General features: G+C 34.4%; 1 protein-coding gene across 1 annotated transcript; it reads right to left on the bottom strand.

Moving 5' to 3' along the window:
• Window positions 1-733: 733 nt before the first annotated feature.
• On the bottom strand, window positions 734-2,221 carry LOC134281946 (uncharacterized). Its single transcript, XM_062764383.1, has one exon. The coding sequence runs from the start codon at window positions 2,219-2,221 to the stop codon at window positions 734-736; it is 1,488 nt and encodes a 495-aa protein (XP_062620367.1).
• Between the last annotated feature and the right edge of the window lie 11,503 nt (window positions 2,222-13,724).

Below are 13,724 nucleotides of genomic sequence, written 5' to 3'. Positions count from 1 at the left end.
AAACAATTTATGCTCCAGTTATCTATCTAGTTCAACGAACATAAATTATTTATAATACAAAGCTCAAAATATTTCTATACAAAGTATGAACTTGGATTCAGCGGATTTAATCTATTTATCTTTAAACCAAATGAACCTTCCTCGACATACCGAAACGTAACATTCATAGCACATACACGTGTTTATCCATAGCTTTTATAAAAATACTTTCCCCTTTGAAAGAGGAAGATAATTAAAAAAAAAATTCATGTGTAATAAAGTACAGATCGGTGAATTTGATAAGGATGTTCTTTCATGCAACAATTATGATAATTAATTTGATATGAGGAAGAGTATGGAGATAACGAACAGTATTCAATATCAAAGTCCATAAAACAGTACAAAATAGGAGCTGAGCAAACATGGACCTAAAAACATCAGAGGTGGGATCACATCCGCCGTGTGCTCACTGTCATGATCGGGAAATAACGGAAAAATCCGCCGTCAATTCAGTGTATAAATAATGGACTAACAATTAGTATGAAAAACGCCAGTCAGCATTTATGTTAATCATTCATAATCGTTATGAATGAAAACAATCCTTACATTTTGAGTGATTTTTACTGAGGCACTTTCACAAGCTAGAAGGCGGATCTTAACCACAATGTAGGATTGTGGAAAGTAAAATATGACATTTTTATAAGAAATTCTTTCTTTCTTTGCTGTTTGTCTCACATGAATTATTAGGTCTGATTTATTTGTAGCGAAACACTTTGACAAATCCATTGTTGTTTCCTACCCAAAGTGTAGACTTATACAAAGATAAAGAGCGTGGGTACTTCATTTCGTTTTCTGTAAGTAAGAACTTCAAGAACTCCCCGTCAGGGCTCAGGAGATGGATGTGTTTGTTGTTAATGTCAGTAACAGGGATGTTACAGAGGGAGTCACATGCTACATCTGTTCCCTTAAAGTTCTCAGACAGGTTCCGTCCAAGGTAGAGAAACTTCCTTTGACCAGAGGGAGAAATACCCACTAGGTTAGCTGTAGAAAGGCTTGCTTCATCCACAACACATATATCACTGTTTCTGTTCTGTGTAACTCTGAGTGGCAAAGTAAACAGTCTGGTCTGACCGTCCTCCTGGTACTCATACTCATGGATGACATCACCTGTCAATGTGATATGTCTCACCAGACGTCTGCTGTGTGACTCTAATTTGTAAGGATCTGATTCATTGTCTTTAAAGGTGACCAGTAGTCTACCGTCCACTGACTGGCAGATTCCTAGTGGTTCCAGTGGATCTTTATTGTTGACTGTAGAGAAAGATCCTGATGATGACCGAAAGCGGATGGTTTTGTTACTGGAGTCAGTGAAATAAACATAACTGTTAGCAGTCAAACATATATCATTTGCATTAACAGTGATATTTACGTTTTTCTTTTTTGTAGGCCCTAGTTTTACTTTTACACATTTTGATTTATCTAATACATAACATTGGTCTTCACTAATTGTCTCTAACACAGATACCGGTATTTCTTTATCTCCAAGTTGAAAACTGTCTATTTCAGTCACGCCCATATCATCCAAATCCAAAGTGTAGCCAACCAAAGACTCGGGTAAGTTATTATTGATTTCACCTCTAATGAACCTCACTGAATGTTCACGGTTTGCCGTTTGAATCTCCAATTCAGACAGCAATTTTGTCAGTTCTCTGTGGTTGTCAATCAAGCTATAGTCTGACATGGTGCTGTTGTTCTTCTTCAAGAATTCCACCATGTCAACAATACGTTTCTTTTTCTGGTCTAAATCAGATTTTTTAATCTCCAGTCGACAATTCTTTTCAACCAAATTATCTTTCAATTTTTTTTCAAAGCGTTCTTTGACTTCTTTCAGCTTGACCCCTATATCATGGAAATGGTTCTGCACCTTTGAGATTTCAACGGCACAAAGATCTTTATTTTCTATAAGCTGTTCTTTTATCTTTTCTATTTCCTCATTGATTTCAGAAAGATCCTCTTCCTTTATCTTCTCAAGGAATTTACCTAGTCCTCGTCTCCGCTCGGTAGCTGAACTGGTTAGAGGTTTCCAGTCATGATCTCTATGATCTCTTTTTGCACACATGTTACATATAAATGTTTTACAGTCCTCACAATTCATATCAATTGGTAATTTATGTAATTCGCACGTTTCGGTATGCTGTTGCGGAGAGCCTAGTGGATAATTTGTTGGATTACTTGCTGCCATGTCGTCGGGAATTGTATACAAAAGACCTTTAAATTAAATGTGCAGGCAAGTTATAGATCTTCTTCGTCATGCTTTATTAGCTATTGGAAATTTGTGGAACTACGTGAAACGAAACAAAACTAGTTGCGGGGTACTTCGAGGGAAAAATGATTATTATTCTTAATTAAAGTATTCATTTAATCAGAGTAAATGATATAATATGTAATTCCTTTCAAATATAACATTGGGCACTTGCATATACAGACTAAAATTGCTTATTTGTACTAACAACTCTGTGACATCATGACACACATGTACATGTATATTTTGGTTCCTTTCCGTTCCAAATTGTCGTTGGAAATTTTTCTACCAAAGACCTTAGATTTATGTGTGCTAGTTCTAGATCTTCACCGTCATGCTTTTTTTTTAGCTTGGTAAATCATAGTACGAAACGAAACTAGTTGTGGGTGTTTCGATGGAAAATTGATTACACATGTATTTATGAATATTTTTTATAAATGTATTCATTAATCAGTGTTAATAATATAATGTGAAATTTCTTTCAAATATTATTGGATATACAGACTAAAATTGCTTATTTGTAGCATGACATATTTTAGCTCCTTTCCGTTCCGAAAATAACATGAATATTGTGTATTCATATTCAACTGAATGGACGATATGCAATGAAATGATACACATGCAAGAAATCTGTTCCCATTTACTAACACGCAGTTGGTCTTTTATTGAACTACTGAATGCTTTGAAAAATATTTCTATCAAGAATTTAGCAGAATAAAAGAGATAATGAACATAAATTGTTTTAATTTGAAAGAACATGGTAACACTAATTTTCACGATAGTTGAGATTTATTGAAAGAAATTGTGACTCAGCTTAGTTCAGTAAACTAATTGCCTTCAAGCACGATATCATCTATCCGTCTTATTTGACAAAAGAAAAAGAATACATGCAAGAGAGAGGTGTTAAAAAATATACACCACAAATTTTAAGCGATCCAATTAGGGAGGCTGGGGGTCAACAAATTATCCACAAATTAACCACCAGATTTAACTTATTTTTTGGATACGGTATCTTAAGCTGTCAACTATCATTTGGCGAAGAAAAAATTCATACATTTTTAGTTTTAAAATTTGATCATTTTTGTATATCTTTATATGGAGCTCTTCTTTTAAAGGAGATCGAAATAGTCTGAAAATGGCTGCCACCCCCCAGCCTTTTTAAAGGCCTGTGGTTGAAAAATTTTAAGTCTCTTATAAGAAAGTGCACAGTTAAATAAGCTTATTATTATTATACATATCATCATACACATATTACTGTGACATTCCCACCAACATTTTTAAATTCTGAATTTTCTCTTAGTTACAGCAAAACGTAAAATCGTTTCGTATTAATTTTATGATCGTGTAATATAGATGATGAAAAACACAATTGTAAGTGTTCGATTCTTTATTGCATGGATCCTGTTCCATATAAACAATCAATAAATCGAAATCGGTCCAATTTATGGAATTAGGCTGACTGCTGACGAGATACTGGTTCAATTTTTTACATGTATACTGAACTGAACGTGGTCTGTATACCAAAACTTGTACTAGAAATCTTGTGGTTGTAAAACCCAAATGTTGTATAATGTAATCACCGAGACAGTCGGTAACGTTGGCTGTCCGTGCGAGAAGTGAGTACTCCCGCACACAACATCGAACGAAAGAATACTTACCGCCAAAACCTTTGGCCAATAAAACTATGTATTCCGTAATGTCAAAGGTTGTAAAGGTCAGCCAGTCAGAATTAGTAACAGGCAAAGTGAATTCGAGATATGTAAAAGTGCAGTGATGATAATGATAACTATAAAACAATTTGAGATAAATATTCTTTATTATTTATTTATTTATTAAAACCTGCCACATATACATATACATGTAATTTTAAGATAATCACACTTCCGAAATTAATGCGAGGTTTTTGGATTTTCTCTAAATTAAAGACACATTTTGACATTACCCACTTTCCCCCCACTTTTTGGCCTGCTGACTTCTACAGCTTTTTCTTCCTTCGGGATCTGCGGTGCGTCATCTTCAAAAGATAATGAAATCACCAACATGCTGCTAGAAAAACAGGTACAGTGTATCAATAAAGATGCTACATTAGAAGTGATTTATTTTTTAGATAAGCCAATCACTTCTATTGCAAATTCATTCAATAACTCTAAAAAATGACATTTTTACTACCGGTTTTCTTTACCAGACACCTCAGAGAATCTCCATAAATAAACTTCGTGTCTGCCACAACAATCTGACTTTCACTGGAGACAGTTACTATACCAGTCTGTACGTTTGCTATTAGTTATCTTATTACATGGCATTATCTAAGCAAAGGTTTTAACTTCAAACAAACTTAACTGACCTCTTCAGAAGTCCTCGCAACGCCGGTCAACCCAGTCCTTCAAGCCTTCTCTTACCCCCCCCCCCCTCTCCGTGCTTCTTTAAATCTATCATCACGTTTTTCACTTCTTTTCCTATCATTCCTTGGCTGAGATGTTTCTCTCATATGATCCATGTCTGATCTCCAGTGATCCTCTTTTGGTGGAGTTCTCCAGTAATCAAAATCCCGATCTGTATAATTTCTAGTACCTGGACGACGACGACCAAGAAACCCATGATCTTCTCTACGGCCAAAGCCACGATTAATTCTTCCAAAATCCCTGTCAATATCATTTCTTCTACCAACGTTTTTATCATCTCTTCTACAAAAATCTTCATCATCTCTTGGGCTAAAAAAAATCTTTTGTGATCTTCCTCTCTAGCGAAATCTCTATGGTCCCTACGTCCAAAATATCCATCATCTCTGTCATTAAAATCATGATCACCTCTACTCCGATCTCTAAATTCAGCACGATCACCTTCATTCCTTGAAGAACTTCTATTATCGCCCTTTTCGCCTTTCCACCAGTACTGCAACACTGAGACAACTCCTTTAAGGCATCCTACCCACATTGTAGATTTGTGTATGGATAGTGCGAACGGACCAGTTACTTCATTGTCTGTCAGTAAGAACTTCAGGAACTTCCCGTCAGGACTCAGCAGATGGATCTTATTATTAAATGGGTCAGTAACAAGGATGTTACAAAGAGAGTCACACACTACATTACCGGGGCTAAAGTCTTTTGTCAGGTTCTTTCCAAGGTATATAGACTTTATTTGACCTTATACGATTCACAACACAAATGTCACTATTATTGTTCTGTGTGACTCTGACTGGCAATGTAAACAGTCTGGTGTGACCGTCCGCCTGGAACTCATACTCATGGATGACATCACCTGTCACTGTCATGTGTCTCACCAGACGTCTGCTGTGTGACTGTAAGCTTCCGACTCGATGTCTGTCAAGGTGACCAGTAGTCCGCCGTCCACTAACTGACATATTCCCATTGGTTCAAGTGGATCTGTACTGATGACTGTAAAGACAGATCCTGATGATGACTGCAGACAGCGGATGGAATTTACACTACCATCAGTGAAATAAATATCACTGTTATCAGCCACACACATGTCACTAGGAGTAATAGTAAACGTATCGTATTTCGAACCTTGCTTGTCTACCACTAGCTGCAATAATGTAGCCCTCTCCGATTTTTTTTTTTTTTGGGGGGGGAGAGGGCTACAACTCCTTAGGATCTCTATAATGGTGCAGATGCGGCAGTGGATCACTCCCGCACGGATTTCGGCTCAAATTATCAGTAAACGGCTATTTTATTATCATCTCTTACCTGGAATCCAAATATGTAATTATGCAAAACATAAATCGATCCAAAAATATTCACAACGATCCATATATCGGTTATTTTTCGTGTGTGTCAACAGCTAAACTTGAATTTATCCGCCATGTTTACTGACCTTGATGGATTGTATTTTGGGACAGCCAATGAGAATTTAGGTTCTATAGGAGCGGATCTGCTAGGAATTCCCTTATTTTAAGCATACGTATCACTGTTTGTGCAAAAATAACACTTGAAATGGTTTTATTTATCGATGTTTTTGTAATATATTATAGCACAATCGTTTATAAACATCGACATTTGCTTTATTTGGTTGTTCCAAATTTCAAGCGAAAGTCTCACTACGTCACGCGTGAACTGTCATGGCTGCTGAATATTGCAGCTGGGAAAGACACAGATTTATTTTACATGGTTTTCGAGTTTAACAGGCTATGTTGTTGACAGTGAATAAAAATTATATTTATATATATATAATAAAAATTATATATTCTTATAAGAAGTAAGTTTAATGTAAAAATAATTTATTTTGCCTCCAATCACCCGTATCAACAAAATATATTTGCACCATTACGGAGATGCGATGGAATTGTAGGCCTCTCCAGAAAAATATCAGATAAAAAAAATCGGAGAGGGCTACATTATTGCAGCTAGTCTACCACCTCTACATTTTCTGATTCATGATGACTTACGTAACACTGGTCTTCACTGAGTGCATCCAATACTATTTTTAAACTGTCTGCATATTGAAATGAGTTTATTCGAGTCAAGTTCAGATCATCTAAATCCACAATTTTTACAAACAAAGACTCAAGTACTTTATCATTGATTTCACCTCTATTGAACCTCACTTTATGTTCACAGTTTGTCATATTAACCTCTAATTCAGATAAAAATTTTGTCAGTTCTCTATGGTTGTAAATCAAGCTGTAATCTGACATGGTGCTGTGGTATTTCTCCATGAATTCAACTGTTTCAAAAATTCCTTTCTTCTTCCTTTCTAACTCAGATTTCAGAAGGTTCAGTTGATTATTCTTTTAACCAAGTTGTCTCTCAATGTTTTTTCATGGCGTTTCCTGATTTCTGTCAGTTTGGCCATTATCTCATCATAATGCGTCTGAAGCTTTTTAATCTCAGAGTCACACACTTCTTTGTTTTTAGCCAATTGTTTTGACATCTTCTCCATCTTCTCTTCAATCCCTGACTGATTGTCTTCCTTGATCTTCTTCAGAAATGAAAGTAGACCTCTCCTCCTTTGGGTCGCTGCCGAGGGTATTGTTTTCCAGTCATGATCTCTATGATCTGTTTTGACACAACTAGAACAAATAAATTCATCACAGTCCTCACATATTATATCAATCGGTAATTCATGGGATTTACACATTTTAATGTGCTTTTGCGGAGAGTTACTGGATTTTTAGATACATCGGCAGCCATGTTTGTCGGGTGTTTTATACCTAAATGACCTAGATTTTAGAGTGCTGTTTGTTTTGTTAAAGGATTGTAAAGTCGGTCAAAAAACATATTCATTATAAACAATTATCTCCAAACTATAAAAATACGAGGGTTGATCCAAAAGTTCGTGGAATTTCTTGATATTTTATTCATTTTTAAGTTGAATTGGTTGAAGATTACAAATGAAAATATAGACACTTGATGAGTATTTTAAATTAAAAAAACAGTTTAAATATCTTTGATAGTAACTCTATGGCAGTTGCCATAGAAACGGTTGTTTGGAAATGCGGGGGAGACATTAACGCGTTTATTTTCATTTTAATTCTTGATACATGAAATGAGAATAAAACCGCCATTTGTGGTATATAAAACGAAAATTATGTCATTGTTACGATTGCTTCATCTCTAATAAACCTTTGTGTGAGAGTTTTACTGATTTTACTGGATATTTAGTGTATCATTTGATGATTTATCGTTCATTTTTAAGTTCTAAGACAACGTCAAATTTCGGTCAAGTCATACGTTTTGAGAAAATCCCGGGATCACTCTATCTTAAACGCGTATATTATTGGCATAAGGCTTGAGAAAAATGCATTCAGTTACTGGTTTTCCTGTGTCATAAGAAATTTCAGAAAATAGAACTTCCATGGACGTTGATTAAAGGTGTGGTCGCTTTTTGGAGGCTCTGTTTCAAGTACATATCCCCCTAGACAGAATAAAAGCGTTAATGGACTTGGTCGGATGCCGTACTCTTCTTGACATCGCTACTGAAATTGGAACATCATATAGAAAGATGGGTAGTATTTTTAAATTTGAGTGAAAAATGAAGATAAGTTGGTGCAAGAGGATAACCAGGCTTTTCGTGAAAAAAAATTGAGGACATTAGGGTGTGTTGGTTTTAAAACGTGACGTGACATATCTATCTTGACGTCACGTCAAAGTCTCCCCCGGGTTTCACAACTATCAATTTTCAGAAAACTAATGTGACCTTATTGGTAATTGGAAACTTATGAAATTTTCCAATATTGTTGCATTATGACTCTATATTATAAATATGCCTTCTGTTTGCTTTTATCAAATCACGATAAAATTTTAGAAAGAAATTCCACGAACTTTTGGATCACCGTATGTCAGTAAAGGGCTTCAAATATATAAATATACTAGGCAGTCTTAAATTGTATTGAAATACAATCAGATTTACTTTTATAGTTCTTTCTCTGGTACATGTACATGTACGAGGGTTGATCCAAAAGTTCGTGGAATTTCTTTTTAAAAGTTTATCGTGATTTGATAAAAGCAAACAACAGGCATATTTATAATATAGAGTCATAATGCAACAATATTGGAAAATTTCATAAGTTTCCTATTACCAATAAGGTCACATTAGTTTTCTGAAAATTGATAGTTGTGAAACCCGGGGGAGACTTTGACGTGACGTCAAGATAGATATGTCACGTCACGTTTTAAAACCAACACACCCTAATGTCCTCAATTTTTTTTCTCACGAAAAGCCTGGTTATCCTCTTGCACCAACTTATCTTCATTTTTCACTCAAATTTAAAAATACTACCCATCTTTCTATATGATGTTCCAATTTCAGTAGCGATGTCAAGAAGAGTACGGCATCCGACCAAGTCCATTAACGCTTTTATTCTGTCTAGGGGGATATGTACTTGAAACAGAGCCTCCAAAAAGCGACCACACCTTTAATCAACGTCCATGGAAGTTCTATTTTCTGAAATTTCTTATGACACAGGAAAACCAGTAACTGAATGCATTTTTCTCAAGCCTTATGCCAATAATATACGCGTTTAAGATAGAGTGATCCCGGGATTTTCTCAAAACGTATGACTTGACCGAAATTTGACGTTGTCTTAGAACTTAAAAATGAACGATAAATCATCAAATAATACACTAAATATCCAGTAAAATCAGTAAAACTCTCACACAAAGGTTTATTAGAGATGAAGCAATCGTAACAATGACATAATTTTCGTTTTATATACCACAAATGGCGGTTTTATTCTCATTTCATGTATCAAGAATTAAAATGAAAATAAACGCGTTAATGTCTCCCCCGCATTTCCAAACAACCGTTTCTATGGCAACTGCCATAGAGTTACTATCAAAGATATTTAAACTGTTTTTTTAATTTAAAATACTCATCAAGTGTCTATATTTTCATTTGTAATCTTCAACCAATTCAACTTAAAAATGAATAAAATATGAAGAAATTCCACGAACTTTTGGATCAACCCTCGTATTATCTATGTAATGACGTACTTTTATTGTGTAAGATAATATGTGCCTGTTTCGGGTTAAGTGACTTTAACATTGTTTCTTTCAAGTTTAGCTTAAGGTCAGATGACACATTCCTCAAAAATATATAATTCTTCTTAAGAATTTGTCATTGAAGTATGGGTACTTAAACAAGTTTCCTCACAAAAAATTAGGGTACCTTACCAGCATTTGGACAAGATACCACAGGTCCATATTTCTTATATAACCCTTATTAGTGGAGTGACAATACCATCAAAAATTTGAATTTAATGTACCACCCCACCCTACGGCTGATTTGTACTTTTTTGGTCAGATATATTATCAAGCAATATTTTTTGCCCGGTCGTAGAAAATTCTATGGTCAAAATTTGAAATAAAAGGAGATCAAAGATCAATGAACAAAATCTGACCACAATATTGTACATATAAAGAAAATTTTAAGGAATTCATGAAAATAATGTATATTTGTATAGGAATTTTATTAATTCGGTGAATATATTGATTTCATGGAAAAGGAACCAAAAAATGAATAAGAATGCCCGTTTGTCTGTCTGTAAAATGAAAGGTTTCTACCATAGTATTTTATTTAAACATAAAAGGTTTGATGCTAATGTTCGTTATTCTTTACGTACAATCACGTAATATTTAGTACACAAAGTAAAGAAAAATTTAAGCAAGAACAACAACACCCATCACCCCTAACCCCCCCCCCCCCTAAAAAAAAAAACACCAACCCCTAAAAAAAACGAAATATGACCATAAATTGTGAATTTTTTGAATGCAATATTTTTATTAAGCTTTCTTCATCTGATTCATTAATTTTTAAAGAAATTGTTCGACACTTTTTAAACAGCTTTTTAGTAAAAATTCGTCTAGAGTTCACCCTTGCTCTCACCCTGAATTTTGATACTCCGGTCTCATCCAAAGGACACACAACGGAATATTTAAAGTTTTAATATTATTCATTTCTCTGTCTAAAAAGGTCAATTTTTTTTATCAATGAATGTTGTCTATGATTTGAAAATTTACGTTTAATTTGGTGAACTTTTGAATAAGCGTTAACTCATAAATTAAGCAGGTTATAAGTTATATTGAAGAGATTTTGGGGTTTTGAAAGATTGAGAACACGTATTGGAGTTAAAGTTGCAATTCTTTGAAAAGGGGTAAAGAGTTAAATTAATGACGTAATACAATTGCTAGAGCTGTAATTTCTATTCATTGATTTTCATGTACACGTCATGTATATCTTTATTGTTAACTTTTCAAGAATATATTTCAATTGAAAACTATAACAGTAAAAACTTTGTAAAAGAGCTACACTGTAAAAGTAACGATAGTCGATCCTTAAAAAGATACTTCAGGTGTGTAGATAATAATTAAAACAGTGCAAAATGTTGATCACGTGGCAATATTCACATTAAATGCATGTCGTGCGTGGCTTTTTTCATCTGCTGACTGGAAATATCTATGAATTTGAAAAAAAAACAGGCTGATTGCCTAAATACTCAGTAATCTTTGTTATTTCATCAGAAGTTCTGAAAAGAATGTTGAAAACCCCTTGTTGTTTCTGTGGTTGGTTAAAGCAGAGACATATAAAACTGGTTTTATATGTCTCTGGTTAAAGATATCGTACGTATATAGTACTATGACTTCTGCCTCCATTGAAATTTGTAAAATTAATATTAGACAATTAATTCTTGAAGCAAAACTGACAATTCTTTCTCAAAAGGATATATATCGAAAAAGCTTTCTTATGACAGGACAAACCATGAATTTTCCAAGCAAAAACTTTAGTGGATTACTTTTACGGTTCCGTTTGCTTCATATCTTCCTTTCTAGTACGTCTTTTCAAAAGAAAACTTAAGTACTGTAAGCAAAATATGATCCCCCCTAAAGGATTATAGTAACAGAGTTCAATTTTGGGCAGTATGTACATGTAAATGAGGAAATGCATAAACAAGATATGTATCCCCTAGTTTGAATAGTGACAAAGTCCATGTTTTTGCTATAGAAAACACTAAATATATTTCCGAAGGAAACATGAAATAGTTTCTGTAAGATGATGGACAGTCTTTAAGATGAAATACTAAAATCGTTTTTCTCTCTCTGTTTCATACTTGCGTTAATCTGTATTGCTTATGAAGTAGAAAGGCAATATCCAATCATGGAAGATACCTTGTTCAAACGAGAATGAGAAGGAAAAGTGACATGTTTGTCATTTACGTATTTTTTTAAATTGAAAAAAAAAATTACTTTCAAATGCTCATTAATTTAAAATTCGAACTGAATATTAGCGTTATCTTATTAATTATAGAAGCCAATTTAATATATTTAACAATATTTTGATCGATGGAGTCACTGTCATAGACATAATGGGATTCTATAATCCGTTCCAAGTTACACAAAACATTTTAGATCAAGTAGAATACAAGACTTAGTGCGAGGAAGTCTTTAAAAAAGTGTGGTTAATTTGATCAGAAATCATTGTCTTATAAATCCTTCTAACGCTTTAGTAAACATTCGATATTAATATTGCATGAAATAATTGTATTGAATATATTTTGTTGAAATAAACGCAGTTTCTATAACAAGACATGTTTTTAAAGGGGGAGCGTGTGGGGCAAATAATATTCTTGAATAATTTTGCCTTGTAAATTTAGATACCTTTAGCTATACTATCACACACAGATTAGTATTTTTATAATAAATAATTAATCTTTGAAAAAGAATATTATCAGCAAGTAAAATTAACTACTTAAATAACCCCCCCCCCCTCTTTTCACTTTCATCGCAAGTTTAGAAAAAAATTGACTTGAGAAAACTCTACGACCGGGCGAAAATGTATGAGGACGGATGTCTCTTTTATAAAATATAACTTTCAGCCGTAGGGTATGCCGGTCCATTAAACTCGAAAACTAAGCATCTTTTTCTAGGATTGTCACTCCACTATATGGATAATCTACTGAATGACCTATACCACAATTTTTGGTGTTCATGTACTTATTTCTAAAATCATTTTGACAATGTAGAAATCAGAAGAGAAAGAAAAATAGGAATAAGTTTTTATATAAAACCAAGAATTACAAGAACATACCGGTATTTTGAGGAACATGTCGTCTGACATTAAAGCTGAACATGACTCGTAAATAGGCATATGCCATTTTCGTTAACATTATCTACGATACATCAATACTAGGGTATACTCGTCGCATTCGTTACACCTGACTGCTTTATTGTCACGGGTATCGGCGTGGAATGGCGACCCGTGTTCGTGCTGGTTATCTTGCATTACCTTTGTTTATATTTTATTGCAGTTACGTTTATCTGTGTTGTTTGAATACTGCACTGACTTGTGACTTATTTGATATCTTGTTTTCCTGCATTAGACGAAGTATTACATTATCACTCTCGCTACCGAGTTCTGTATAGCACAGGTCCGTCTTCACCGGTGTCGATTGATTACACGTGAACAGTGTCTAAGTTCTGCCCTATATTTATAGGGGTCTACAGAGTAGCGAGACTCGGGAACAAAAATGGCGTACAGATTCCTTTTACGAATCGTGTTCAGCTTTAATATTATATTAGAGAAAAGTGATACATTCGAACAAACTTGCATCTCCTTTATCAAAGGATACTCTGTGCTAAGCTTGGTTGAAGCAGACCTAGCAATTCTTGAGAATAAGATGAAAATGTGAAAAATTTACGACGACGACTGAGGACGACAGACAACGGACAAAGTTGATCAGAAAGCTCACTTCAGCTTTCGGCTCAGGTAAGCTTACAGCTGAACACGTCTCGTTAATAGGCATACGCCATTTTCGATATAACTATCGACGATATTAGCACCGGGGTATAACTTCACATTCATTACGCAAACCTGACTGCTTGATTTCCAAGGGTATCAGCACGGAATGGCAACACGTTTGTTGACGATTCATTGCAGTTACGCGTGTTTGTGTTTGTTTGTACACAGCACTGACTTGTGGAACTGTTGA

Source organism: Saccostrea cucullata, unplaced genomic scaffold (genome assembly GCF_032062105.1).
Source record: "Saccostrea cucullata isolate Sc308-1 unplaced genomic scaffold, CSIRO_AGI_Scuc_v1 ctg837, whole genome shotgun sequence".
Taxonomy (NCBI): Eukaryota; Metazoa; Mollusca; class Bivalvia; order Ostreida; family Ostreidae; genus Saccostrea; species Saccostrea cuccullata.
Note: the sequence above shows the minus strand (reverse complement) of the source record. Positions and strands in the feature narration are given on the sequence as shown.

What these genes read in the sequence shown, in the direction of transcription:
- LOC134281946 (XM_062764383.1), bottom strand. Translation starts at nt 2,221, where the DNA reads ATGGCAGCAAGTAATCCAACAAATTATCCACTAGGCTCTCCGCAACAG.